The following is a 25,654-nucleotide window of genomic DNA, read 5'->3' on the forward strand; positions in this document are numbered from 1 at the left end:
GCTCTGGGGCCCACTAGAGGGCGCTCAAAATATTTAAAGGGTTAGTACCCAATTCCTACGCACTACAGTGGGGTTGGCCCCCACTACTACTGACACATGTGCCACAAGTGCTAACCCATCCCCCACCCCTCCCTGGGTAACCGGCTTCCTTGGTCTGGTCATTTACCCTCTTGGTACCTCAGTTTCCCCTATATAACAAGGAGGATAATACTGATCTGTCTGGCAGCGTAACCATGCCACAAGTGGGGACCAGAGCCTAGAACCTCCGGAGAGAGAGGCCTGGATAGTTACTACCTGAGCTTAATGACTCTGTGACACGGGGGGGCTGTGAACCCAGTCATGTTTCCGAGGGGGAAACAGCTTCCGTGCCGCTCAGTGGGTTGCCAGCGCTGAAGCTCACCTGCTGTTCTCCCTCAGCGCATCTGCTCCGTCCCCACCGTACCCCTAACAGGAGCTCTCTGACTAGCACTTCCACGACCCACCCCCAGCGGGACCCAAACGCTGTGCTCCCTGTCAGTGGGGGAAATCTCCGGCCTAGCGATCCACTGGGCGATCCAACAAGGGCTGCGAGGGGTTAGTACAGGGCCCTGCCCCCGCCTGCATGGAGACCTCGGAGGGGCTAGATGCTACCCCGGAGCAGGACACGCCCAGAGGCCCTCTGTGCTGTCTGCGGGCTGGGGAGCTGCACAAGCTGCAGTCAAAGGGCACTGCTCCTGCCTGTTGCTGGGCTGGGTGACAAGCTGCTCGAGGGGATGATGCTGTTCTGGGGAGAGGGCGAACGTTCCCAGTCCCTTCCCACTCGCGAGCACTGCAGACAAACGGGAACCAACCACCCCAGCGTGACAGACCAGGGGCTGGCGTAGGGGACGCTACCAGCCTAGCGCAGCTGGAGCTCATGCGGGCGGTTGGGATCCAGACCTCAGCTCCCGGAGAGGCAGGCCAGGCTGGAGTTGGAACTTGGCTCTTCGCCCCAGCTGGGGGAAACCGCTGGCCCCGTGAGCGAGTGGAAGGAAGCGAGCGGCAGGCTAGGGATCAGAACAAGGCGTGTGGAAGGCCCACAAAGGCCACCGATGGCTGTGGAGGATGGGGTGTATAGGGCAAGCCGCTGTTATTTCCAGCTAACACCGACCAGCTGCTGTGGAGCTGCCGTTACGGGACTGAGCAACAGCTCTGCTCCATGTGCAGCCTGCGGTGTCAGCATCCTCGACTCCGTCAGGGCAGCGGCACCGGCTTCCCCAAGAGCTGATCTCTGAGGCCTGTTCACAGCTGGCTGAACCGTTCCGTCCCCTGGCTCTGTGTTCTCTCCCCAGTGCCGCCGGGCGGCATCAATACAAACATCGGGCCCGTTTACCTCTTGTGGATTTTCTCCTCCAGGTTCTCTGCACAGAAAGCTTTCACCTCGTAGTCAACGCCACAGGCCTACAAAGCAGAACAAAGTGGGGTAGGAAGCTGGGAAATCATTTCTCCTGGCCCTTCCTTATCTCCCCAGCAGGGGTCTAACAGCTTTGACATGTCCAAACACGGTAAAGTGCCAGCTGGAGCGTGTGTGCACGCCACTCTGCACTCCTAGACCGGCTGCGTGCACCACTATCCTCTATTTGAAGGCCTCAGAAATGCTCAACTTTATCATAGCCCCCGTACTGCTAATGGAGATTCTCCTTTAGCTCATGTGGCAGGGGTCTGGGCCTTTCAAACAAAAGGATTTGAGTTCTAGTCCGAGTATTACCACCAAGTTCCAAGCGGCTAGCCTGGTTATGAATCCTAGGTATTACAACGTCTACATTTGAGCTGTGGTCTCGTAGCAATCGCTAAGACCAAGTAACCAATTCCCGTTTCCACATGCTCCTACCCTTCCACAAAGCTCCTCTTCTGGGCTGACATGTTCAGGATCTGGTCTCAGTGCAAAGGGTCATTTTTCGGGAGGGAAGAATGTGGGGGAGTTGGAGCAGAATCCCCGTAGCAGGTTTGGAATGGTGAGCGAGTGGAGAAAACCCGACTTTTCCCCTGGGCAGAAGTTTTCCACCTGCCCTGGAGGGTGGCAGGCAAGAAGCACCTGAAAATCAGGCTGGTGGAGGGTGAAAACTGGGGTACAGACAATGGGGCAAATGCTACCATGCTAAGTTTAATGGAGTTTATTACTATGGGAGCATTAATATTCATACAGAGACAGGACAAGCTTGGGTTGTAAGGGGCTGTTCTTGTAGAAATTGCCCTTCCTTGCTCAGCAGATCTGCCTATTGTGTGTGTCAGAGCCAGAGCTGCTGGCTTTAGTGACCACAAGTCTGGGCCCCCTTTAGCCTTTCAGAGCAAGCAGGGCTCTGGGTGAGGAAGCTGGAGTCTGTTTTTTTGGGGGCATCAACGGAATTGTTCACGGTGCTCCATTGACAGGGCCATTCTGCAAGTCCATGGAAAACCCAACGTGACCCCCTTGCTATTAAGGATGTCATTTGGCCTGTGGACCATTTATTTGGTTATGAAGCATAAGAAGGGAGGAACCCAGCTTGACTCTCAGCTCCCGGGGGAGCCGGCAGTACTGGGGATCTCTGTACTGCGTAGTGACTTCGACGTCATTCCACCAGCACAGCTGGGCCAGGGTGATAATCCCAGTACTGAGAATCCCGTAGCAGAAATCCTTTTGTTTGAAGCTGGTCTGGAAAGGACTGAGACACAATAAATAAGGAGCCCCCCACCTTGCCGTTGGCTTATAGTCCCTTTTCAGAGGAGAGCCACCTCTTTAAGGCCACCTCATCATCCCCTGGAAGCTGCATGGAATTCGCTCCAGGATCCTCAGACACCCGAAGAGCTCCGAGTAGCGCGAGACAGCGTCATCGGTCCGAGACGCTGCCACCCATTGCTGGGGCACTCAGAACGTCTGAGCCAGCCCAGGCCTTCTGGAGCGACCCCCGGGATTGGCGGAGTCTGGCTGAGCGATCGCCATGCCTCTGCGGAGCAGGGGAGAAGCTGGGAGCTACTGACCGACAGAGAGGACACAAACGAAGTTACCTTCCCCGTGTCCTCCGGTCCAGGCTGCAGCGTGACGGAGCACGGCAGGTTGGGAGGGATCTGAAACAGAAATGAAGGGCAGGATTGGATTGTAACCAGGGGTAGCCCACGGAAGAGCCCAAGTACCCACCTGCTGCACACACACTCGCTCTACTGCAGCATGGGACGCTAGTGACCTATCTTGGAAGGATGAAGGGCTCAGCCGGCCTCCTGTGGATTTGAACCCGCACTTCCAGGGTGTCTCAGCGTCCCAGGTTTGAGCAGGGTTGAATTTGGGGGCCCAAAGGGTGAGTTACACCAGGGGGGAATTTGGCCCCGGTGCTGAGTGGCCCAATCCTGCAAGGAGCTGAGGCCTCCGGCAGGATGTTGTGCGCTCCCGGCCCCTGGCCGAGGGCAGGTGCTTGGCATCTCGCTGGAGCTAGCCAGCCCCTTGGAGCACTGGAGTCAAAAGCAAGAGACAACCCGGCCTGCATCCATGTCCCGGCTACTGAGGGTTGCTGCAGCCGGCCCGGCAAGCCGGGGTCAGACGGCTCCTTAGAGAGCTCTGGCATCTCCTGAATGTCCCCCAGTCCCACACGCATACCCGTGGGCTGCTTTCTGCCCTGCTGCTCTCCCCAATGACCTGCATGGACTCTCCCTGCACCTCAGTGTGCAAACAGCTCTCTGGCTAAGCCGGGGTGATGGGCGAGCAGGGAGTGTGAGCCAGAGACCTCTTGGTGCCAGCTAGCGAAGGCTCAGGGGGCACAGAGAGTTTTACAGGGTTCTCTGGCTCAGACAGATGCAGGATAATTCACTAAAGGGTGGCTTGTGACGTCTCCCCCAAGGCCCAGAAAGCCACGGGTCACGGTAATCACTGTGAAATGTGCGTATTTAGAAGTTATGTGTCTCCAGTGAAAATTCTATTCTTAAGGCAGGAAACCAGGAAGTAACAGCCGCGTCTCTCTCTGTCTGGTCGCACGTGTATTGGGCAGTGCACGTCTCACAACGGACACCTGTTTACAGACTGCGCCAAGCGCTAGTGAACAGACTGTGAACTCTTCGAGGCGGGGAATTTACAGGGAGAACAACCAGCAGGAGGGGATCCTGTTCAGGAGTAAAGCCATTGGATGGCTGGGGTATTTCATTGAGGAGGGCTTGTCTCAGGAATGGGAGATCACAGCTGAAGAGCTGTGAAAGGCTGGAAGGACCTCAGGCGAGCATTGATCTAGTTAAGTCTAGGCTCTAGGAGGAGTGTTGTGATTTGATTGTATATGTAACAATGTGCTTCCAAGACTCCTACTGGCGGTTACTTGAGTCTCTATACTGGTAAATAAACTTTTCCTTGTTTTCACTATAAACTTATCTAAGAGCTGGGTGGTAGCGGAGCAGTGACCTGAGGAGGAACTGGTAAGCTGGGGTGTCCTGCTTCTTTGGAATCAGCATATCAGGGGCTGGATGAAGGACTCGGGGATTGGGATGCACCTGTCACTGCGTAGGCCTAGAGGGGAGGGCTTGGGTTGCCCGTGGGGCTGAGGAGCTGACCCCTGACAGGCACAGACAGGCTTCCTCATGCTAACGGCCGGTGGCAGCGACCCCGGGAAGCATCACAGTGAACATTCTGCATGAGACGGAGACCCTGGGGCCGCAGCTTCAAATCCCCGGTGCCCAGCTCTCGCTCGCCCCTAGGGGCTGTTAATGAAATGGCATCACAGCAACCGCAGTTAAACTGCACAGCCCCTTTAACGAGCGTGCTGGGCGATGCCAGCAGAAGGGCGACAGACGCAGGCGCGGCAGGCCCCTCTCCGTTTGCGATGGCTGTCCCGGGGAGGAGCTGTTCCTTGCTCCAGCTGAGATGTGTGGACAAGGCACTGTGACCTACAGCAGCAGTTCCAACAGTCAGCCACTAGGGGGCACAATTATCCACAATTTAACAACAGCAGGCCAGATCCCCCGTGGGCATCAGTCACAGTAGCTGTATGGAAGTAAATGGAGATTCTGGCCCAGTAGTTTCCCCTTCCATCCAAGGCTCTCACAACTCTAATTCTTAGATTATCCCCATGAGCAAGCTGTAGGATACATAGCAGTCTCATAGGCTCATAGACTTTAAGGCCAGATGGGACCATCATGATCATCTAGTCCAGCGGTTCTCGTACTCTGGGTCGGGACTCCTCATTTTAATGGGGTCACCAGGGCAGGCTTAGATTTGCTGGGGCCCAGGGCTTCAGCCCTGTGTGGCGGGGCTCAGGTTAAAGGCCCTTGGGCTTCAGCTTTGGCCCCCTCGCCCGGAGCGGCAGGGCTCGGAGGAGGCTCAGGCTTCCGTCCCCCCTCCTGGGGTCGTGGAGTCATTTTTGTTGTCAGAAGAGGATCACGGTGAAATAAAGTTTGAGAAACCCTGATCTAGTCTGATCTCCTGCACATCGCAGGCCACAGAACCCCACCCACCCACTCCTGCAATAGACCCCGAACCTCTGGCTGAGTCACTGACACCCTCAGGTCATGGTTTAAAGACTTTGAGTTACAGAGAATCCACCATTTATACTAGTTTAAACCTGCCCCATGCTGCGGAGGAAAGCGAAACCCCCTCCAATCTGACTCGGGGGGAAATTCTTTCCCAACCCCAATTATGGGGATCAGTTAGACCCTGAGCATGTGAGCGAGTCCCACCAGCCAGACTCCTGAGAGAGAATCTCACCCACCACTGAAATGCAGCCACCTCGGAGGGGGAACACAGCACATGTGTAACAGCTGAGTGAAGAATGCTGTATCCAATTAAAAGCACAGAGGGGAGAGGGGGGAATGTACACAGGCAGAACAGAATGACCTGAGTAGACGTTATCCAGGGTGTTGGATCCAAATCTCTTACAAAATGTGCCATGTGATATTTAATGAGCACGAATAGCAAGACCTCAGTGCCCGGGCTCATCTGATAGAACTTCCAAAGCATGGCGCCCCCTAGTGCCACACTAGGGCACTGGTCCTGCCATGACTCAGAGGGAAGAGCACCCCCTACTGACTCACCAGCACCACCCTGGATGTTCCTCACAGACCTGCCCTCCGAGTACTGATCTACCTCACGCCTGCTTAGCTGAGCGTAAATCAGGCCCTGGGCAACCAGAGACACCCCTGCATAAAGGCCACTTTTGAAACTGTCCCTAAGTGATCAAGGTCACCCAGGATATCGGTGCAGCACCAGGAGCAGAACCCAGGAGTCCTGCCTCCCATTCCAGCCCAGCGCACACACGGCACAGAACGAGCGGCTGCACCGACAGTCCCAACAAAGCTACTTCGCCAGGCCCCAGGGCCCTGCTGTCAGATCAGTGCACCGCGTTACAAAACCTCCCTGAACAAAGGTTTGCTGGCGAGAGGTGGCACCGCCTCCAGAGGAGACGATGGCGGCTGGATTGTCAGCCCTTCCCGGGACCTGCAGGTGCTAGTCTTCCCTTTCCATTTGATTTCAGTCTCCAAGAGGAAGTCACCACAACGTCCTCCTTCAAATCTCACCTCCGCCGCGATTCCTACAAAACTCTCAACCAGCAGCCATTCAGCTGGTGTGCTGTGCCTGACGATTATACTGAGCATAACGGTCTCTGTTCCCTGGCGCGCCCCGGTCTTTCTGTGGTCAGCTCTTCTCGCTGGTCTTATTATTACTGTTTGTCGTCTGCACGCGCCTGGGGGGCTAGTCAACGGGCCAGGACCCCCGTTGTGCCAGGCACTGCACAAACCCAGAACCAAAGGAAAGTCTCTGCCCAAAGAGCTTTCAGTCAGAGTGTGTGTGTGTGTACAGCACCCAGCACACTGAGGCCTCGATTGGGCCTCCAGGCGCTAGCATAATATAAATAATTATCTGGTGTCTCTCTTCACAAGGACAGCCTTTCGTGGGTGCAGGGACGAGTCCTGCAGGGGCTGCTAAGATGCCAGTAAGCGGGTGAGGGACAGAAAGAAGGGTGGCTCTTGGTTGGTTGGAACTTACACCTCTCTGCTCGGTTCCAGCTCATTTCTACCTCGTTTTATGTCCCGTTGGCACATCCTGCTGTGCTACGGCTCAGTCCACACCCCGCGTCTTTTCATGTCATGGTCTGTGTTGCGTTCTGGGCCACCTCTCGGTCCCCAGCCTGTCGCCTGCCTACAATCCCTCATGCCACCCCCTTCCGCCATGCAGCCCTCATGCCACAGGACACTGACGCATCCCAGGAGTCTTCGTTTGGGGCTGCTGATTACAAGTCCCTTGTATAAGAATGAAGCTGAGCCATCCCTGAAGAGATGCAGTGAAATGTGCTTCCCGCAGCCTCTCCCACGAGTCTGACAACAAACCCACTTCTCTAGATACAATTTCATGGGACTCGAAAGTCACAGTGGCTAAGGCTGAACCAAAACAAAATTACCAGTGGCAAAAGCTGAAAGAACTGACCTCCCCAACCAGGTCGAGGCAGCCTTCTCTCTGTAGCATGCACAGTCCTGAAATCACAGCGACTGCCTCACCCTAACCTCCTCCTGTCCTCAGTTCTTGCATGGCCCCATCACCCTCGTGTCTGAGCACCTGACAATCATTAATGTCTTTATCCTCACTCACTCCCCTGGGAGGCAGGGCAGGGCCGGTGTCCCCATTGTACAGATGGTAAACTGAGGCACAGAGAAGCTAAGGGACTGGCCCAAGGTCACACAGGAAGTCTGTGGCAGAGCAGGGACTTGAATCTAAGTCCAGCACTCTAACCACTGGGCTGTCCTTCCGATCCTTGCTCAGTAATTCCATAGCTTATTGGAGTAGAAACTGTCTTATATAGATACAGGGTAACATTTTCTAAGGGTCCTACGTGACTAAGGAGCACAAGTCCTGTTGACTGTCAATAGCATTTAGGCTCCTAAATCCCTTGGACACTTTTGAAACTGTTACCCAAAACGCCCAGCACAATGGGGACATTATTCCTACTGGGGCTCTGGGCCTCACTGTAACTAACTCATCCTCATGACAATTAGTCAATTTCTAGTCAGTTTCACTTACTGGTTTTCAGGCACTAGAGTACCCAATGGGAAACTGTCAGGTTTAAATGGGGGGTGAGAACCATTTTCACTGAAATGAAGAAACCATCAAAAACTTTCTGTTCAGATTAGGCTTTGCAACCCTCCCTACTTTTAAAAAGAAACACCCCCCCACACACAATTCAGGATCTAGTTTAAAGCGAGTGGCCCTTTAAATATCCCAAACCCAAGAGGTTATCAAATGTATAAACACATTTTTAATCTGTGGGATTCGGAGGAATTAAAGTTGCTTTACAAGGACATGGGAGTGTTTACAAATCTGGTGACCCCGGGGGCTTAGCTGACGCATGGGAAATATTGCTGCTTTGCTTTTCTGCTCTGCTGTGGTGGAGTCCAATGTGCCTGTGCTCGCTGGCTGGGCACAGCCTGCGATCTTAAACCACTCCCTCATTGTCCTCCTCAACACTCTGCCAGGAGGCCTACCACAGTCAGGCTGCTGGTGTGCAGAGACCACGGCTTGTCCTGCCGACCAATACGGTCTCATTGTTTCCTGACACTCCCCTGACAATCTGCCTGTCTCCCTCTCTTATCTTATACTTAGATTGTAAACTGCTTGGGGCAGGAATCAGCTTGTTCTCGGTTTGAACAGCGCCTGGCACAATGGGGTCCTGGTCCTGGGTGGCCAGTCACCGGGCCGCCCGGGGAGGCTAACCCCCGGGCCCTCCCCTTGTGCCCGAGACCCCTCCCCTCCCCTTCTACCCCCCCTTCTACCTCCCCCCCCCCCCCGCGCAGGAGCCCAAAGCACCCCCATCGTGGCTCCCTGGCCCCAGCGCTGGATGGCCGAGGGCGAGGCCCCAGCAGCCCCGGTGCGCCACAGCCTCAGCGCTCACAGCCCCGGGTGGCCCCCAGCCCCAGGGCTCCGGGTGTCTGGGCAATGCGGTCGCCGTGCCCCCGGCGGCCCCCAGTCCTGGTGTTCGGGCAGCCAGCCCCAGAGCACCGGGCAGGCAGCCGAGCCCAGCACCAGCCGTCCTGGCAGCCCCCAGTCCCTGCAGAAGGCAGGCTGGCCTGGGGGCGGGGCCACAGTAGGCAATTTGGGGAGGCACAGCCTCCCCTTGCCTACGGTACCCGCCGCCCATAGTGCTGATCCATGACTGGGTCTCCTTGGCACTACGGTAATACAAATAATAACTCACCCTTAGACCAAGCCCTTTCTCTAGCCAACTATAGATTTTTACGCAGTGTATATCACTGGTACTTAAGCACTGCTTTCTCGCCACTTCCACCGGCCAGTACAATCTGTGGCATGTAGTGCAGGGCAGCGGGGTCTGGGGCTTGCCCCGCTCCGGAGCTCCAGCCGGGGCACAGGGTCAAGGGCGGCACCACACGGCTCCTGGAAGCAGCGGCATGGCCCTGCTCAGGCTCCTACACACTCCAATGGCCCCCTCTGGCACTCCAAAAGAAGGGACATGCCGCTGCTTCTGAAAGCCGCTTGAGGTAAGCGCCGCCCGGAGCCGGCACCCCTGAGCCTCTCCCTGCGCCCCAAACCCTGCCCTAGCTCCGATCCCCCTTCCGCCCTCCAAACCCCTCAGTCCCAGCCCAGATCACCCTCCTGCACCCCTCATCCCCAGCCCCACCCCAGAGCCTGCACCCCCAACCGGGGCCTGCACCCTTCCCCCCCAATCCCCAGCCCTGATCCCCCTCCCGCCCTCCGAACTCCTCGGTCCCAGCCCAGAGCACCCTCCTGCACCCCTAACCCCTCATCCCCAGCCTCACCCCAGAGCCCGCACCCCCAGCCGGAACCCTCACCCCCCCACCCGACTCCCCCAACCCAGCCCGGAGCCCCCTCCCGCACCCTGAACGCCTCATTTCTGGCCCCGCCCCGGAGCCCGCACCCCCTCCCACACCCCAACCCCAATTTTGTGAGCGTTCATGGCCCGCCATACAATTTCTATTCCCAGATGTGGCCCTCGGGCCAAAAAGTTTGCCCACCCCTGATTTAGCGGCACTCAACAGCCTCCTTATCCCCTGGATCAGGGAGCAGAAGAGGTTGCTGGTTATATTAAAGTTTCCCTGATTGCCTCTCCTCTGTTGTGTCTGCAGGATGCTCGCACCAGGGCATGTTCTAGCGGCTCTAATGGGATGTCTGTCTGGTTACTGGAAGCTGTGAGATCTATTTGATTGTGGAATAGTTTCCCCATGGAAGAGGCAGAAACCTCACCAACGGAGTAATTCTGAGCTAAACTGAACATAGCACTGGAGAATATGCTTCAGGAAACACTCTTGGGCCAGACTAGATGTATTGAGCCAATGTGAGGCAGTACCCCACTGCTGCAGGGTATTTTTAAGGTCCCATCAGTGTCTGCAGAATTAAAAATGTTATGTTACAAACAGTTCCTAGCTCTAAGGGTTGCAAAGAAAGCTTTCCCTATGCGGCCCACTGCAGCGCTGCCTTCCTGAATCTGCAGAGAGCCTGCAACAGCAGCTCTGACGACTGGCACAAACTATAATGGGGCATTTGCTCTGATGCAAAATGAGCATAATATCAACACTGTTAACTATCTCACTGTATATGTGCAGCTCCTAGCACATTGCGTGTGATACTTGTGGTCCCATTTTTGTTTTCCAGCACTGCTGGTAAAGCAGAAATGTGCCGCTATTCTGGGATGGTGGGCGGAGCATCAGTTTGTGGGTGGGGCTTTAATAGAGCACGACGTTTATTTATTTATTTATTTTTGTCCCTAGTCTGATGCCTGGGACTTGCTCCAGTTGAACGCTGTTCAGTTTGGCCTATTCGCACATGGGCTGGTCAAAGGGTAGAGGGGAAAACAGAGTATATAAGCCCAGAAACAGAGAAGCATGAGAAATCTAGGAGATTTGCGGCCTTGCGTGGATTTATGCCTGATTGTCTTGTCAAATCCGCGAGTGAGAGCGCTTAAAGAACCGTTTCATTCTGGATGACTTGTGGGTGGGGTATTTAGCTGTAATCTGTAATTGCCCTGTGCACGGCCCTGGGCTCTGTGTAACGTTTATAACTGGGCAGTATTGCCGAAACACTGTTCTAGAGTGATTCTTTATCAAAAGACCTAAGTCAGAAAAAAGAACAGGAGAACTTGTGGCACCTTAGAGACTAACAAATTTATTAGCGCATAAGCTTTCGTGGGCTACAGGCTCTTCTGGGTGTGATTTCAACCTGACTCAAACCAGGAATGACCAGGGAGCTCCAGGAAAAGACAAAATCTGGGCCCCATTGTGCTAAATGCTGTATATACATGTCGTGAGAGATACGCCCTGCCCCAAAGAGCTGTCTAAATAGGCAAAGGATGGGAGGGGAAACCGAGGCACAGAGGGGCGATGTGACATGCTCGTGGTCACCCAGCAGGTCAGCGGTAGAGGCAGGAATAGAGACAGATCTTGTGACTCCCAGATCAGTACAGCAAAGTGCCTGCCCAGGATCAGGGGAGGTAGCGGATGCAACGGGAGCAGATGTTAGACCACTCCATTATAATTGGATATTTTTCTTTTCGTCGGTTACTTTTAATCAGTATGGGAGGTCGCAGGACAGGCCTCTTTGCTTCTCTACATTTTAGACAACATTTTCCAACCACCCAGCAAGCCGCTCCTTTTTGCATTCCAGACACCAGGGAGAGCTCATTTAGCTCAGAGCAATTACAACTCGGTGCAGAGGAACTGTTTGAACTTGCTGAGCTGATAATAACGATGGACATTTAGAGAGTGGCTCTCAGCCAAGCGCTCCACAAACTTAGATTAAAAATTCTGCATTATCAAGGGATCACTTCACACCATCATCAAAATGCAGGCACCTCCGGGGTGGAAAGCAACAGTCTTTAAACAGCAAGCAGCAACCTTGCCCAGCAGCTTGGGGCAAGAAGGGGAAATGAATCCTGTATCCAACTGAAACTATTGGGAGAATTTAAGGTCCAAAATGTAAATATAGATTCATAGAGTCCAAGGCCAGAAGGGACCATTGTGATCATCTAGTCTGACCTCCTGCAGACCCCAGGCCAGAGACCTGTATGGGCTCAATAGAAGCCGTTGTTCTTAGACTGCACGAGCAGCTCTTAATGGACAGGTTCAGGACCCATTGTTGCTGGATCAGGCCCTTTGATCGTAGGAGTTTGCACCTTCCCTGTATATGTGCAGCTCCTAGCACATTGCGGGTGATACTTGTGGTCCCATTTTTTTTTCCAGCACAGATGGCAAAGCGCCACCTACCATGTTGCCAGGACCATTTCGTGCCGTGATCTGGCATTTCTCATCCAAGTTCCGATCTGGTCCAGCCCTGCCTTGGCTTGGGACGAAGGCACCACCCAAGGGGCATGAGAGACGAAGGGGGACAAAGGAGAATGAAATGGGAAAAACTCCTACCTCAAAAGTGAAGGGGTAGGCATGCTCGCCGAGCTTCTTAATCAGCCGCTCCTGGAGTCGTGTCAGGGGTTTCTTCTCCTCAGGGACCGGGGGGAAGGCCTGGATGTTGGCCACAAACAGGTCCTTCCGAAAGGTCAATCCCAGCACGTCCAGATCCTCCCGTCCGTAGCGGAAGGCGCACGTCAGCGTGACAAAGACTGCGGGGGACAGAAGGTATCAAATGGGACAGATCAGCAACAACCCTCTCACCAGCGCTAGCATCAGTGACAGGCGACTGGCAGACAAGTTGCTCTGCCCAAGTGCCCACAGGCAACATGTGGCACAACTGGGATTGGAGCCTACATCTCCTGCCGCCTACTTGACTGGCCTACCCACAAGAGCGGGCCCATAAATGAGGATGGTTCTCCTGATTCCCACGGGTGTAACAGAGGAGGGTCAGGGCCACGGGCAGCTGCTAGCATGGCACGTTTGCATGGGTTTGATGAAAGATTTGGGTGCAGACGTGCTTTCATGTGTGTGTGGGGGTGGGGGGGATGAGGAGGGGAACAGACAGAGCTGGCAGTCGAGACACGAGGGTGGGAGCCTGGATTTAATTCCACGAGTCGAGGGGCGTTTGCATCTGTCGCCTTATATGTCTCGCAGTACCACAGCCACACACAGACAATGACACGATCACACCAAGCACTCAGGAAAAATGACTCAGACTAGGGAGAGGGGACCCAGCCGCTACGCTCCAAATCCGGGCGGCTGTCTCCAGTCTCACCGGCCCTGCCGCCTGCAGCAAGGCCCGAAGGCCTAAATAACAGACTCTCCTGCCGCCCTGTCCCCCGCCGGAGTGCGGGTGACGGTGGGAGGCAGGAGGGTTCGGAATGAGTTCGACCCCTTAGATCAGTCTCTTCCCCAGTCAAACATGTCACTGGCAAAGCTGGGCCAACATCACCTTGTTCATTAGCTTGGACATTAGATCCCCACCCTTCTGCTGCTCTTGTCTCTCGTAGATTGCAGAGCAGGGACTGTCTCTAGCTGCGTGCTCGGTATCTCTGCTCCAGCACAATTAGTGTTTCCGTTACAGTCATGGCTAGAGAGCCCAAGACGGAGGGTGCTGCGTCGGCCTTGCCTTTGGCCCACAAAAGCCCCGAGCCCAGCTGCCATGCAATACAAAACGGACCCCGCACAAGCCGGGAACACGAAGGGCGAAAGAACAAACCCCAGGTGCTAGTCAGTGCGCTCAGATACTCTGGAGATGGGCGCGCTGTGTGAGAACCTGAAGAGACCAGACTAGTGCTAGGCACTGTACGCACGTCGTAAGAGACAGTCCCTACTGCAGACAGCTTGCAAGCTAAGAAGACACGTAAAAGGGGGTTAAAAGGAAATACCCTCCCTTGTCCTGTAGCACCCCCTGCTGGCTGAAGGTGGTGCTGCAGGCACTCCCTGCCTCAGTTTCCTCCTCCGCAAGGCTTTCTGGCTCTCCTGTGGGGTTCATAGGGCTCAGCTCTCCAAGTTCAGTTCCCTTTTGGGGAGCAAAAGTCCAAACAAACAAGAAGGTCTTTTGATCCACTTGGGTTCGTCAGCCCCTCCCTCTGGGCTCAGCTCCCAGCCCGTTCTGAGCTACCTTTGTGTTTCTGTGCTCTGGGACAGAGTGCTGACTCCCTGGCTGCTTCCCTTGAGTCCAACCCCCACCCCCCGACCCTGTTTCAGGGCCTTCCACGGGCACCCAACGTGCTGCCTGCGGTTCCTCCTTTACATGGAGTTTTCTTAGCCCTTTTAAAGAAATTGCCCCGCTTGGGAGGAGAGGGGGTGCCAGCCAACCTGTGATACCCTGTCGCAGGCTGGCAGGTCCTTGAAGGCAAGCCTGGCCTATGACCAAGCAGCTACCCATCAGCCTTGCCCCCAGTCTAGGGCAGTTCGTGATGGAGGTAGAGTGACTGACCCCAGCCGCAGAGCACTCCTCAGACACCGCTGAGGGGAGACGACCCAGGAGAGAGGGGGCGGAGAGCTCCCTCTCTGGGACAGGCCTGGGGCAGGCAGACCGAGGCAGGCTGCAGGGACAGAATTAATCCTGTGGCAGCAAGATCCAGGCAGAGACAGCAAACAAGGCAGGACGCTCCTACATAAAGAAAGCCCAGGGAGCAGGGTAGGCTGCTGTGGGAGGGAGCTCTGAGCCAGGGTTGGGGGGTGGACACAGAACTACTTCCACAGCCCCAAGGGGTGGAAGGATCATTCGGATTTGCCGGGACTTTCATTTGGATCTTTTGGTTACCCTGAACTTTGTGACTTGGCCGGAGGGCCGAGCCCCAGAAGACCCAGTGAGAGGCAGGCAGCCTGTAGGAGGCGCTAGGGCCAAGGACACCAGTGACATTACACACACACAGACACAAGGGGGCGCTCCAAGGATGAGTGTGCCCCGTCGCACACCCCCGTTTCACAGACAGGAAAGTGAGAGGTTGAGTAACTTGTCCAGGAGCACATGGGAAGTCCCTGGCAGACCTGGGACTCAAACCCAGTTCTCCCCTGAGTTCTAGTCAAGTGCCTTAACAACCAAACCAGCCTCCTTCTTTGTGACCCAGGGCGCAGTTTTCCAGCTGAAAGAAATGCTTTGTACTCGCCAGTCTTCACAATCAAGACCCCCTAAGAGAACAGAATTCTAGTCTTGAGGTTTCCTCCCGGGTGCTCTCCTTGCTCTCAGGAGATCCCTGGTTCCTGCTTTGGCGCAGCAGATAACTGACCGACCTGCACCCCCCAGCGATATTTAGGAGCCGTGTCTGTGTTTTCCTGTTGCCATTTAAAGCAAGCACGTTTTCAATGGGGCTCCTGCTCCTTGCTGGTCAGTGTAACCTGCGAGCTTGGGGACTGGAAAAGCGCATTAGGATGCCCTGGCAGAACAGGGGAGAGGCTGTTTTCCCCATGTGGGTTTTGAAGCCCCAGTTAAACACTGCAGAGTCAGCTGGAACCAAAGGGCTAAGCAGTTACCTTTCCTTTCTTTTAAGTACTCTGGATCAACCAACACGACGCCATCTGAAAGAGAAGACACGCAGAATTAGGAGGGCCACTCAGAGCACGAACTGGTCTCCCTTGCATTGGGGCAGGAGATATCTCAGGTGTGTCCCGTAAACACAATTCCCTGGTGTCCCACAACAGCTCGTCCTACAGATTATGAAAGGATGGGTCTGCCTGTTCCCCACCGGCCTCACGCACCATCTCCATCCATCTCTGTCATGCCCCCTCTCTCCCACATGGGCCCCGTCTCTGATCCAGCTCATTCCCCTTCGGTCCAACTCTCTCCACCCCACCAGAACCAGATCTAGTGATCCACAAGGACTTTACAAGCATTAGGCCTCACAGGCTGTGAGGACGGGCAGTATTATTCTCACTTTGCAGATTGGGAAACTGAGGCACAGGGAGATTTTTTTTAAGGCCCAGATCTTCAGTGGTATTTAGGTGCCTAACTCCCATTGATTTCTTTGGGAGTTAGGAGCCTAAATACTTTTGAGGATGTGGGCTTCAGTGACTTGCCAGAGGTCTCAAAAGTCAGAGCTGGGATTAGAACCAAGGAGCCTTTGACACCCAGCCCTGTACTCACTGGCGAGTGCCTCGAGAGGCGTTTCTCTGCAGTAGCTCGTCTAGGAGACTATGGCCCACCTCTTTCTTGGCTGTGGATTCAAGCCCGTTTCTTTGGGCCATGGACTGGCTGCTACCTACCAAACGGAGGATGGCTGCTCTCCAGAGGCAGCTCCCATTGTGAGTTGTACCAGGGCTGCTTCTTGAGCTTCCCAGGGTTCTGCCAATTCTACCATTGTGCGAGGCTCCTTGAACCAGCCGGCTGGACAGCCCGTGACGGAGGCACCGCGATTTACATGCCCAACCCCCTTTATAGCGAATACTCCAGGAAAAACGTCCCTCTACATGACCCTCATGAGCTCGAGGGCGTTTACCCTCTCCTTGCTCTCACTAACTTTACTGATGGTTAAACACACACCAGGCCAGGCCTCAGGGCCGTAGCAACAAAGAACGTGGCCCCCTCCGAACGGTGGCCCCCTCCGAACATATGTCCGGGCGGGGCCCCTTACAATGCAGAAACTGGAATGCGGTATTTATTTTGCCACTTTTAGGGGCCCCCTTCCTTGCGGGGCCCCCTCCGGTCGGAGGGTACGGAGGGCGCTCGCTACGCCTCTGCCAGGCCTTGGGGGTCTGAAGCAGGCCAGAGTTACCACGGAAACCCAAGAGAGCTTGCACCAACCATCATCTTGGTCATCATCAAGGACTGAACTTGGGACTTCCCGAGCGAGAACCATGAGAGGCTAATGCTTGAGCCAAAGGACTGTAAGCCCTTGGGAGGGACCCGTAGCAGTGTCAGACCCTCTGTGGACCAAGCCGCAAGGGGGACATGTAACACACACTGAACAGTGGGGTGCATAAGGACTAAGCAGGAAAGCCCAGATCCCCAAAGGTATTTAGGTGCCCACCTCCCATTGATATCAGTGGCAGCGAGGTGCCTAAATATCTTGAGGATCTGGACCAAAGTGAATAAAGGGGCGGCTCCGGAGTAGAGAAAAGGTTCCTCTCTGCCAATGGGCATTAGGAAGCCGGGTGACAAATGATGTCTTGAGCAAGCTTTGTGTACTGAGCTTCTGCTCCGCAGCCGGGGGGGACAACACGGAGAGCTGCGAGCGCTTGGCCCAAAGAGAATCGAGTCCCGTTGGCGAATGAACCCACTGAGGCCACCCACCAGACAGCTGCTCTCCTCCCAGCAGCAGAGATGAGCCAACTGCCCTCACAGCTCTGCAGAATGCAGGGTTGCGGGGGGAAGGGTTGGCCATAGCAGAACAAGAGCCCATCCAGGCCTGGTGTCCCTTCTGCAGGCCTGGTCTAAAGGGAGGAAACACTCCTGCTGGCCTCAGCGGGCTTTGGATCAGGCCCTGGGACAACAGTCCTAGATATGCACTAGCTACACAACACCGCACAGGTGCAACGGGAAGGCTTTCTCCCTGAGCCCTGCAGCTGATCCGTTTGTGCCCTCCTCATTTTGACCCCGGCTAACTTAGAACACTGTCAAATCATCGTCCACCAATCCCAAGGCCAGACGGACCATTAGATCCTCTCGTCTGACCGCCTGCGGAACACAGGCCAGAGAATTTCACCCAGTTCCCTCTGCCTTGGGCCCAGTCACTTGGGCTGGACTAAAGCAGCTCCCAGACAGGCAGCCAGTCTGGATCTGAAGGCGTCAAGAGACGGAGAATCCAGCCCTTCCCTTGGGGATTTGCTCCAGTGGTTAATCGCTGTTAAACAGTCGCACCCTCTTTGCTAGACTAGAGAGCCAGCCCTAGAGAACCCAGGATCCATGCAGGCTGTTTGGCTCCTACGATTGTCTCATTAGTACTCTGCGGCAGCAGGTTCCCCGGGTTAACACGCTGCACCCAAACCCTGCCTTGTCTCCTCTGTAAATCGGTTGCCCCTTCCTTAATTCACTCCTAACAAAGCACTGCTGGGGATGAAGGCGGGGGCAGGACACTAAAGGAGGGCAGGAGCCTGGGAAGAAACCCAGTGTGAGATGTAGGCAGGACCGATCTGTGCCATGCCAGGATGGTGAGGACAAGCAGGCTGGCTTGGGAGGAGGGCTTAGGGACACAACCCAGAGAGACCTTCCCCTCCAGTTCTGGGACAGATTCCCAGCGTGACGGCGTCTGCTTGCTGGTTGTGGTTTGGGGAAGGTGGTGGTGTCCTCAGAACATCCCCAGCTGGGGGTTTGGCCCTGTCCCTCTCTGCGCTTGTCATTCCTCCCTCGAAACCTCTCCTGAGCCACACAGCTAGCCAAGCTCGTCTCCTCTGCGCCTCTTCCCGCGAAAGCTGGAATCGCAGAACCCACCAGGGTCACTTGTCACCAGCCCTTGGTGTGCCTTATCTCCACACGGGGCCCAAGCCTACGAGCCGAAAGTGCAGGGGAGCTTGGGCCACGGCCCTGCACTGGGACTCAGGAGAGCATTCCCAGCTCTGCCACAAACTCCCTGGGTGAGACCCTGAGCAGGCCCCTTCATCGCTCTGTGCCTCAGTTTCCCAGCTGTAAACCAGCGACCGGGATCCTTCTTTTCTCCCACCCTCTGTCCATTTTGTCTGCCTAGCCGGCAAGCTCCATGGGAACAGGGGCGGTCTCCCACTCGGTATCTGTGCAGTGCCCAGTTCAAAGGGGCCCTGATCTCAGCTGGAGCTAGGGCTGACCACGACATTCCATTGTACCTTTTTGGCTGGCAAACTGGGCTTGCCTTGCGCAGGGAGCGCCTGTTTTCTTTCCTAGAGGTTTGATTTTTTATCAAACCACCAACCACCGGAGTGTTTTCGGGTTTTCGATGAAAAGTCCATTTTTTCTGCTGAACAGTTTGATGAAAACTATTCCTGCCCCCCTCCCTTCCCCATTTTCATCAGAAATCTCAGCCATAGGGCTTGCTGCTTCGAGCAGCTTCACCCAGGTGTGCTAAGCACTTTACCCAGCAGGATGGCAAACTCCTTGGGGCAGGATCATAGCCTGGCCTGTCTGTAAAGTCCTATGTGTGTTTATGGTGCTGACGAAGGAGGTGACGATGGACACGGCAGGGAACGGCTGATGCCCACCGCCAGGAGATGCTGTGGAGTACCTCCGGGCTATCAATCTGGCACTGCCCATTCTAGGAAAGTGTTGCAACGCACACGAATAAAAGCAAACAAATATGTCAGTCTGCGAAGACCCTGTGCTCCGATCTGTGACTAATAAGGACAGCCATGTGCTGAAATTAATTAGTTTGCTGGGGGGAAGGGTAGGGGGAAGCTACATGAAACCAAAGCAGAAGAATCTGTATCAGCAAACATTAAATTGGATTAAGCTATGTTAGATTCAACGCGTGGATGAGTCAGGTTTACGACTTCCCAAGGAGGAGAAATTAGCAATTTGAAAAGGGTTTTTTTCCCCTAGCTAAAGTAATCAAAGGCAGGACTGTAATTAAATATTTTAAAAGCCACCATGTGCAAGAGGAGAGAAAATGGAGAAGCAATGCTCTCTGCTACTCTGTGTAATTAATCCGGGGAAGCTAAATGCATAATAAAAATAATAACGATAATTAGAAATTGACTCTAGTGCATGTTCCCGGGTATTGGTGACGGGACGGGAAGCGTCTCAAGACAAACGGTGTAACTTGACTCTGACTTTACTGTGTAAAGAGCTATGTATCTATCCTGAAAACACATGTTTAGAGTCTGTATCAAAGTATTAGTCACTAGCACAGGTGAAAAAACGGTTTCCTCCAGAAATGTCTCTCTCTTGGCCGGGATTTAAAATAAGCACAGTGGGCATAGTGTTTTTAGTGGATGCCTGTTTAGATACAAAGTCAAATGTTAACAAAGAGATGTGAAGTCCACAGGGAAGGAGCACAAAGAAAAAGAAACGAGCCACGTGAGGTTATCCTGTGTCTGAGTAAAGACAATGAACTTGGGGGGTATTTCTAGAAGGCAAAGAGGACACCCCTTGATCCAGCACCTCGGAAGTAAAGGCACGGTGCGTTTGCATTCATGAAACCCGTCTCAGCCAGCCTTGGTTGAAAACGCCAAAGAGGACTCTTGAGGAGCAAATGTCTTTCGACGGGAGGGTAACCGGCTAGTTAAGTTTAGTCTCTAGAAAGCATGTTTTTCTTTGAGATGTAACCATTGGTTTCCAACATCCTCATACACTAGCGCCTGAACCTCCGGTCTTTGACAATAAACTTATTCTTGTTTTCACTCTGCATCTAGCTCAGGGCTGTGGTGTGGAGCAAAGAGCTGGTCCCAGGTTGAATCTGACAAGCTGGCATGTCCTGTTCCTTTGGGAACAGCCGGCCTGGCAGCTCTGTGAGTGTCCAGTGAGAAGGGGCTGGGCACTGCAGGGAACGCTCCGAGGCCGCGGGCGTTGGCGTGTGCCATTCGTTGCCCGGTTCAGGGAGGGCGAGGCCTGCGGGGGCCTGGCAGGCAGGGCTTGTGCTGCCAGAGGCTGGTGGCTTCAGGGAGCTGACCCACGGCAGGCACAGAAAAGACGCCTTCGCGCTAAGGGCAGGGAGTGGTGAGGAGCGTCACACAAAGGTTTTGCCTGATATTCAGCCACAATCTTCCCTTTCTAAAGATGCAGCAACCCACTTAAGCGTGTGCCTGACTTTAAGCATGTGCTTTAAGTCCCATTTATTTCAAGCAGGTGTCTAAGTGCTTTGCTGAACCTGGGCCTTAATTTCACCCTGCTCCGCTTAGTTCTACCTCCAGGTACCACCCTCAGTCATTCTCCCCTCTTCCTGCTGTTCGCGGGCTTCAAGTCTTTGGACACTTGTGCTTCCCCACCTTAGCAGTCACTTTGCCAACCTGCACATTTCCAGCTCTTTTAATCTGTCCTCCCGTGGCCGGGCAGCCACCTGCCGAGCACCCCCTTGTGGCCTAGGGTGGCTCTGCAGCAGCCTGCCTCAGTTTCCCCATCACTAGGGTGCTCCATCTCTCAGGGATTCATGCGGCTCACCCCACCAGCTGGACAGCTCCGAGTCCAGTCCCCTTTCGGGGTAACCGAAGTCCGAACAAACAATAAGGTCTTTTGCCCACTTGGGCTCCTCTTCCGCTTGTCTTCTGGGCTCCCTTAAGTCTTTCTGCTCAGGTGTTTTACAGGCTGTCATCAGACCCTATTAGTCCTGCCCGCTTAAGCTGGGAGGCCACTAATTATGGGACAGGTAGGGCTGGCCCCATTTCCCCTTCAAGGGGCCAGTCACCCTATGGCACTTCCTTATAAATGGAGACCTCCTTTCTCCTGATCCTTTCTGTTGCTCTTCTCTGCACGCCCACCTGTTTGGCAATATAGTTCTGCCAACCTGGTACCAGGGTCCAAACACGATATTCCAGGCCCTGTTGCACCTCAGCCACATAGCAAGAGACCACTGCTCCCGGCTCTCTGCCTACTCAGCCCTCAGTCAGGCCAATTCCAAACTGTTGCCTATTATTTCCTTGATGGAAATATTCCCTCGGTGGTCGCTCTAGTTCAGACTCTCTGAACCACCCCATCCTGTACCACTATGGGCTGGGTTTTGTAATGCAAAATTCTTATGACGGAGAATTACGAAATTCCACAGTCAACCTGTGGAACTCTGTGCCAGAGGATGTTGTGAAAGCCAAGACACTAACAGGGTTCAAAAAAGAACTAGATAAGTTCATGGAGGGTAGGTCCATCAATGGCTATTAGCCAGGATGGGCAGGGATGGTGTCCCTGGCCTCTGTTTGCCAGAAGCTGGGAATGGGCGATAGGGGATGGATCACTGGATGATTCCCTATTCTGTTCATTACCTCTGGGGCACCTGGCATTGGCCACTGTGGGAAGACAGGATACTGGGCTGGATGGACCTTTGGTCTGACCCAGTCTGGCTGTTATGTTCTCAATTGCCCTCAGACAGTAACAGTTTTTGGTTACTGCTGAGATGAGCCGGATTTGCAATCCCAAGCCAGCCACTCCTCCCTGACTGGCACTTTTACAGTTAGTCTCTCCATTGCTGCCTCCCATTCTCAGAGAGCCCGAAGCCCAGTGAAGGGAGTGGAAAGGCTCCCAGGGACGTCAGTGGGGTTTGGATCAGGCCCAGACAGAGACAAATGAGAGAGAGCAGCAGCAGGGGGAATATTTTCAAAAGTGACTATGTGGTCTTTCAAAAGATGTAGGTGCCTAAATCACTGCTCAAAATGTTACCCAGGGGCATGAGAAGGAATGCTGGACTTGTAGCATCAGCTCAGGGGAGGCGGGTTCAATCGCCGGCTGTCACAAACTCCCTGTGTGATCTTGGGCAAGTCCCTGGATCTGTCTGCGCTCAGTCCCCAAGCTGGGAACTGGAGAGGATAACAGGGCTGGGGTCTGGTTCAATTTTAAGTTCTTTGGGGCACGGGCTGTCTTATTACGTGCGCGTCTAGTGCTTAGCAGAATGCGTCTCCAATCTCCAACCTGGGGATTTCAGTGGGTGAGAAGCTGGGTATGAGTCAGCAGTGTGCCCTTGTTGCCAAGAAGGCCAATGGCATATTCGGCTGCATTAGTAGGAGCATTGCCAGCAGATCGAGGGACATGATTATTCCCCTCTCTTCGGCACTGGTGAGGCCACATCTGGAGTACAGTTTTGGGCCCCCCGCTATAGAAGGGATGTGGACAAATTGGAGAGAGTCCAGCGGAGGGCAATGAAAATGATTAGGGGGCTGGGGCACATGACTTATGAGGAGAGGCTGAGGGAACTGGGGTTATTTAGTCTGCAGAAGAGAAGAGTGAGGGGGGATATGATAGCAGCCTTCAACTCCCTGAAGGGGGGTTCCAAAGAGGAGGGAGCTAGGCTGTTCTCAGTGGTGGCAGATGACAGAGCAAGGAGCAATGGTCTCAAGTTGCAGTGGGGGAGGTTTAGGTTGGATATTAGGAAACACTATTTCACTAGGAGGGTGGTGAAGCACTGGAATGGGTTACCTAGGGAGGTGGTGGAATCTCCTTCCTTAGAGGTTTTTAAGGCCTGGCTTGACAAAGCCCTGGCTGGGATGATTTAGTTGGGATTGGTCCTGCTGAGGTCTCTTCCAACCCTGATATTCTCTGATTCTATGATTCAGCTGGGGCTTCTGGGTGCAACTTCACTACAAATAATAAATACTATGAAGTAAAATCCTGGGAAATGATCTCCCAGTGTAACCCGGGACCTCGGCTGGGAACGGAGCTGGACTAGTTCCCTCTCCACAAATCAGAATCCCAGTGTGTCAAACCCTCCCAGGAGTTCATTTCAGCCCTGGGGGCTGTGTGCTGTGTGCTGTGTTGTAATCCCGACGGTGCGCCGCATGCACGTGAGCTGCACGCACGACAAGCCCTCAGGGGGATCCTCCTAAAAAATAGTCACTGCACCCAAACCGTTGTTGTTGTTTTCCAAAGGGGACACTAGGCTGCAGGGCATGTACAGCCAGAACTCCTCTTATTAAATCAAAAACCGCGTTCGGAATTTCACGCCTGAAACAAAAATAAACCTCCCCCCCGAGCTAGTGCGACTGTTATCCTGGCACATGCATGGCCTAGACACACAGAAACCAGCTCATTCCCAACCGGAGGGGAGTTCAAAAGGAAGCGTTCGCCAAACCGGGGTGTCTCTGCCTGCCGAGTTTGGGTCAGAAGCACACTTTGGCACTGGCCGATGGCCCAGTCCTGCAGACACCACAGTAATGGGGAGTTTTGCCACCGATTTTGACAAGCGAGAGCACGCCTGGTCACTGGGGGCTTGTGTGCAGCCTGAGCGGCCACAACAATACAGCCACAGCGACGGAAACCCAGGCCGCTGATACGCTGACGCGGGGTCAAAGGGGACGTATACTCCATGAGCTGCAGGTCCCTCTTTATGCGGGCACTGCATGTCCACACTAGGGGTCTGCATCGTTATGGCTAGAACTAGTCCTGTCTCCTTCCAAACCCCTCTGAAGACCCTCTTGTGAAGCCTCTAGCCAGCTGGGATTGCTCCTATCTACTGTATTGTTTTATGGATCTTATTATTTATGGCAATCCAAGTGTTTAATAATAGTACTTAATCGACCTGACACTATGCCTGGCCAGCACGTTCTTATTAACCTGACCCTGATCCCCCTTCCAGTACCTACACCCACTTGCATCTGGCCTTTACATCATAATGTGAGTTCTCTGAGGCATGAACTGTCTGCTACCATCCTGCCCAATGGGGCCATTATCCTGAGCCCCTGGGTGCTATCGTAACAATACGGCTAGATCTCAGGAGCGTAGAATCCAGTCATTTAGCAGTTAGAGGAGAGAACATTCTCTCCTCATGCTTAAAATTGGCATTGGAACAAACCCCATTAGCAGCAGAGGGAACATGCTCCTGTGGAAAACCTCTAAATCCAATGTCTAATTGGAACGTACAGCAAACCTGTTACGAAAGAACAAAGTTCTGGACGTGCTGTACTTGGAGTTAATACAAAGCAAAAGTACCTTCTACCAGCACGCAGCGTTTTCTAGTAACATCATGTCTGCCCTGCGAATTCAACCAAGTTCCTGTTACATTGCACTAAGCCAAACCGAACGCTGACTTACCAACAGGATCCACAACATCTATGTGGTCGACAAAGTCCCTCTTCCCAAGGTAGACGGTGAGCTGGTAGGAGAAGAGACAAACACAAAGGGAATGAGAGGCAGGACAAAGCATTGTCGTAATTTCACCTTTCCTCAACACTGCTTGTGTTTAAGAGAGGCCAAAATACAAAGGCAGTGGCTCCCAGGCTGACGACATGGGGTACAAGGCCTTTTATTTTCAGTGTGGTTTCAGTTCACTTCCAGTTAAAACCTCTAGGAATGTTTGCTTTTTATTGGTGAATTTAGACTACTCTTAAAGTGTTAAAAATGCTCACCTTTGGATTCAGGGAATCAGTGCTATAATTCCACCAAAGCAGAATATCTAAAGTCTCCAGGATGGTGGCACTCCAAGACTGTAACCACTGCATTGGTAACATGGGCCGTAGTCTCTGGGTTTTAGGGTGGTGGGATGGGGCCTTCTCTGATGGATGAGACATATTCTCTGGGATGGCACAAAAGGATATGATCTCTGCCCATGGTTTCTGGGGCGGGGGGAAGGAACATGGTCTGTGGGGTGGTGGGTTGGGATGTGATTTCTGGGATAGCTGTCTCTGGGTCATGGGTCAGGACATGTACTGTGCGGTGATGAGATGTGATCTCTGGCGTCGCCGGGCAGAGGGGCGGGACATAGTATCCAGTTTTAGGAGCAGCACTTTGGTAACAATTCTTTAATAGATTTTAGCCTCTTTGGCCATCAGTGATCATTCACTGCCCCGTTTGTCATGGATGCTTTAGAATGACCAACAAGGAGCATAGCTAATGAAGCCACTGTGCCCCTCTAGCTCTGGAGGTGGACACAGCAAGACCCACAATTTACTCTATATCTCTACACCCCTCTGCAGCTTGTCCTGGAACCCACAAGGGGGGAGGTAATTCTTGATTTAGTCCTGTGTGGAGCAAAGAATCTGGTCCAAGTGGTGAATTTATCTGAGCCACTCGATAATAGCGACCATAATGTAATTAAATTTAACGTTCTTGTATGTGGGAAATGCATAACAAACCCACTCCAGTAGCATTTAACGTCAAAACAAAGAGGAAACTAATTAAATGGAAATTAGAATGAAAAGGAACAGTCATAAGGGTGAAACGCTTGCAAACTGCATGAAGACTATTTAATAACTCCACAATAGAGGCTCAAATTAAAGGTATATTCCAAATTAAAAACAAAACAAACAAATGAAAATCAGCAAGAGGACCAAAAAA

The 25,654-nt window shown here is 53.6% G+C and overlaps 1 protein-coding gene across 1 annotated transcript in view; it reads right to left on the reverse strand.

Moving 5' to 3' along the window:
• Positions 1–24,828, reverse strand: part of ARRB1 (arrestin beta 1) — a 45,170-nt gene extending 20,342 nt beyond the window's left edge. Inside the window, exons 1-6 of the mRNA XM_065397796.1 lie at positions 24,727–24,828; positions 24,413–24,473; positions 15,316–15,360; positions 12,346–12,542; positions 3,004–3,063; positions 1,352–1,419 (exon numbers count right to left, since the gene is read on the reverse strand). Coding sequence (XP_065253868.1) covers positions 1,352–1,419; positions 3,004–3,063; positions 12,346–12,542; positions 15,316–15,360; positions 24,413–24,473; positions 24,727–24,828 — 533 coding nt within the window. The remainder of the gene's footprint in view (positions 1–1,351; positions 1,420–3,003; positions 3,064–12,345; positions 12,543–15,315; positions 15,361–24,412; positions 24,474–24,726) is intronic.
• Between the last annotated feature and the right edge of the window lie 826 nt (positions 24,829–25,654).

The sequence above is a fragment of the Emys orbicularis genome, chromosome 1 (assembly GCF_028017835.1).
Source record: "Emys orbicularis isolate rEmyOrb1 chromosome 1, rEmyOrb1.hap1, whole genome shotgun sequence".
In the NCBI taxonomy this organism is placed as follows: domain Eukaryota; kingdom Metazoa; phylum Chordata; order Testudines; family Emydidae; genus Emys; species Emys orbicularis.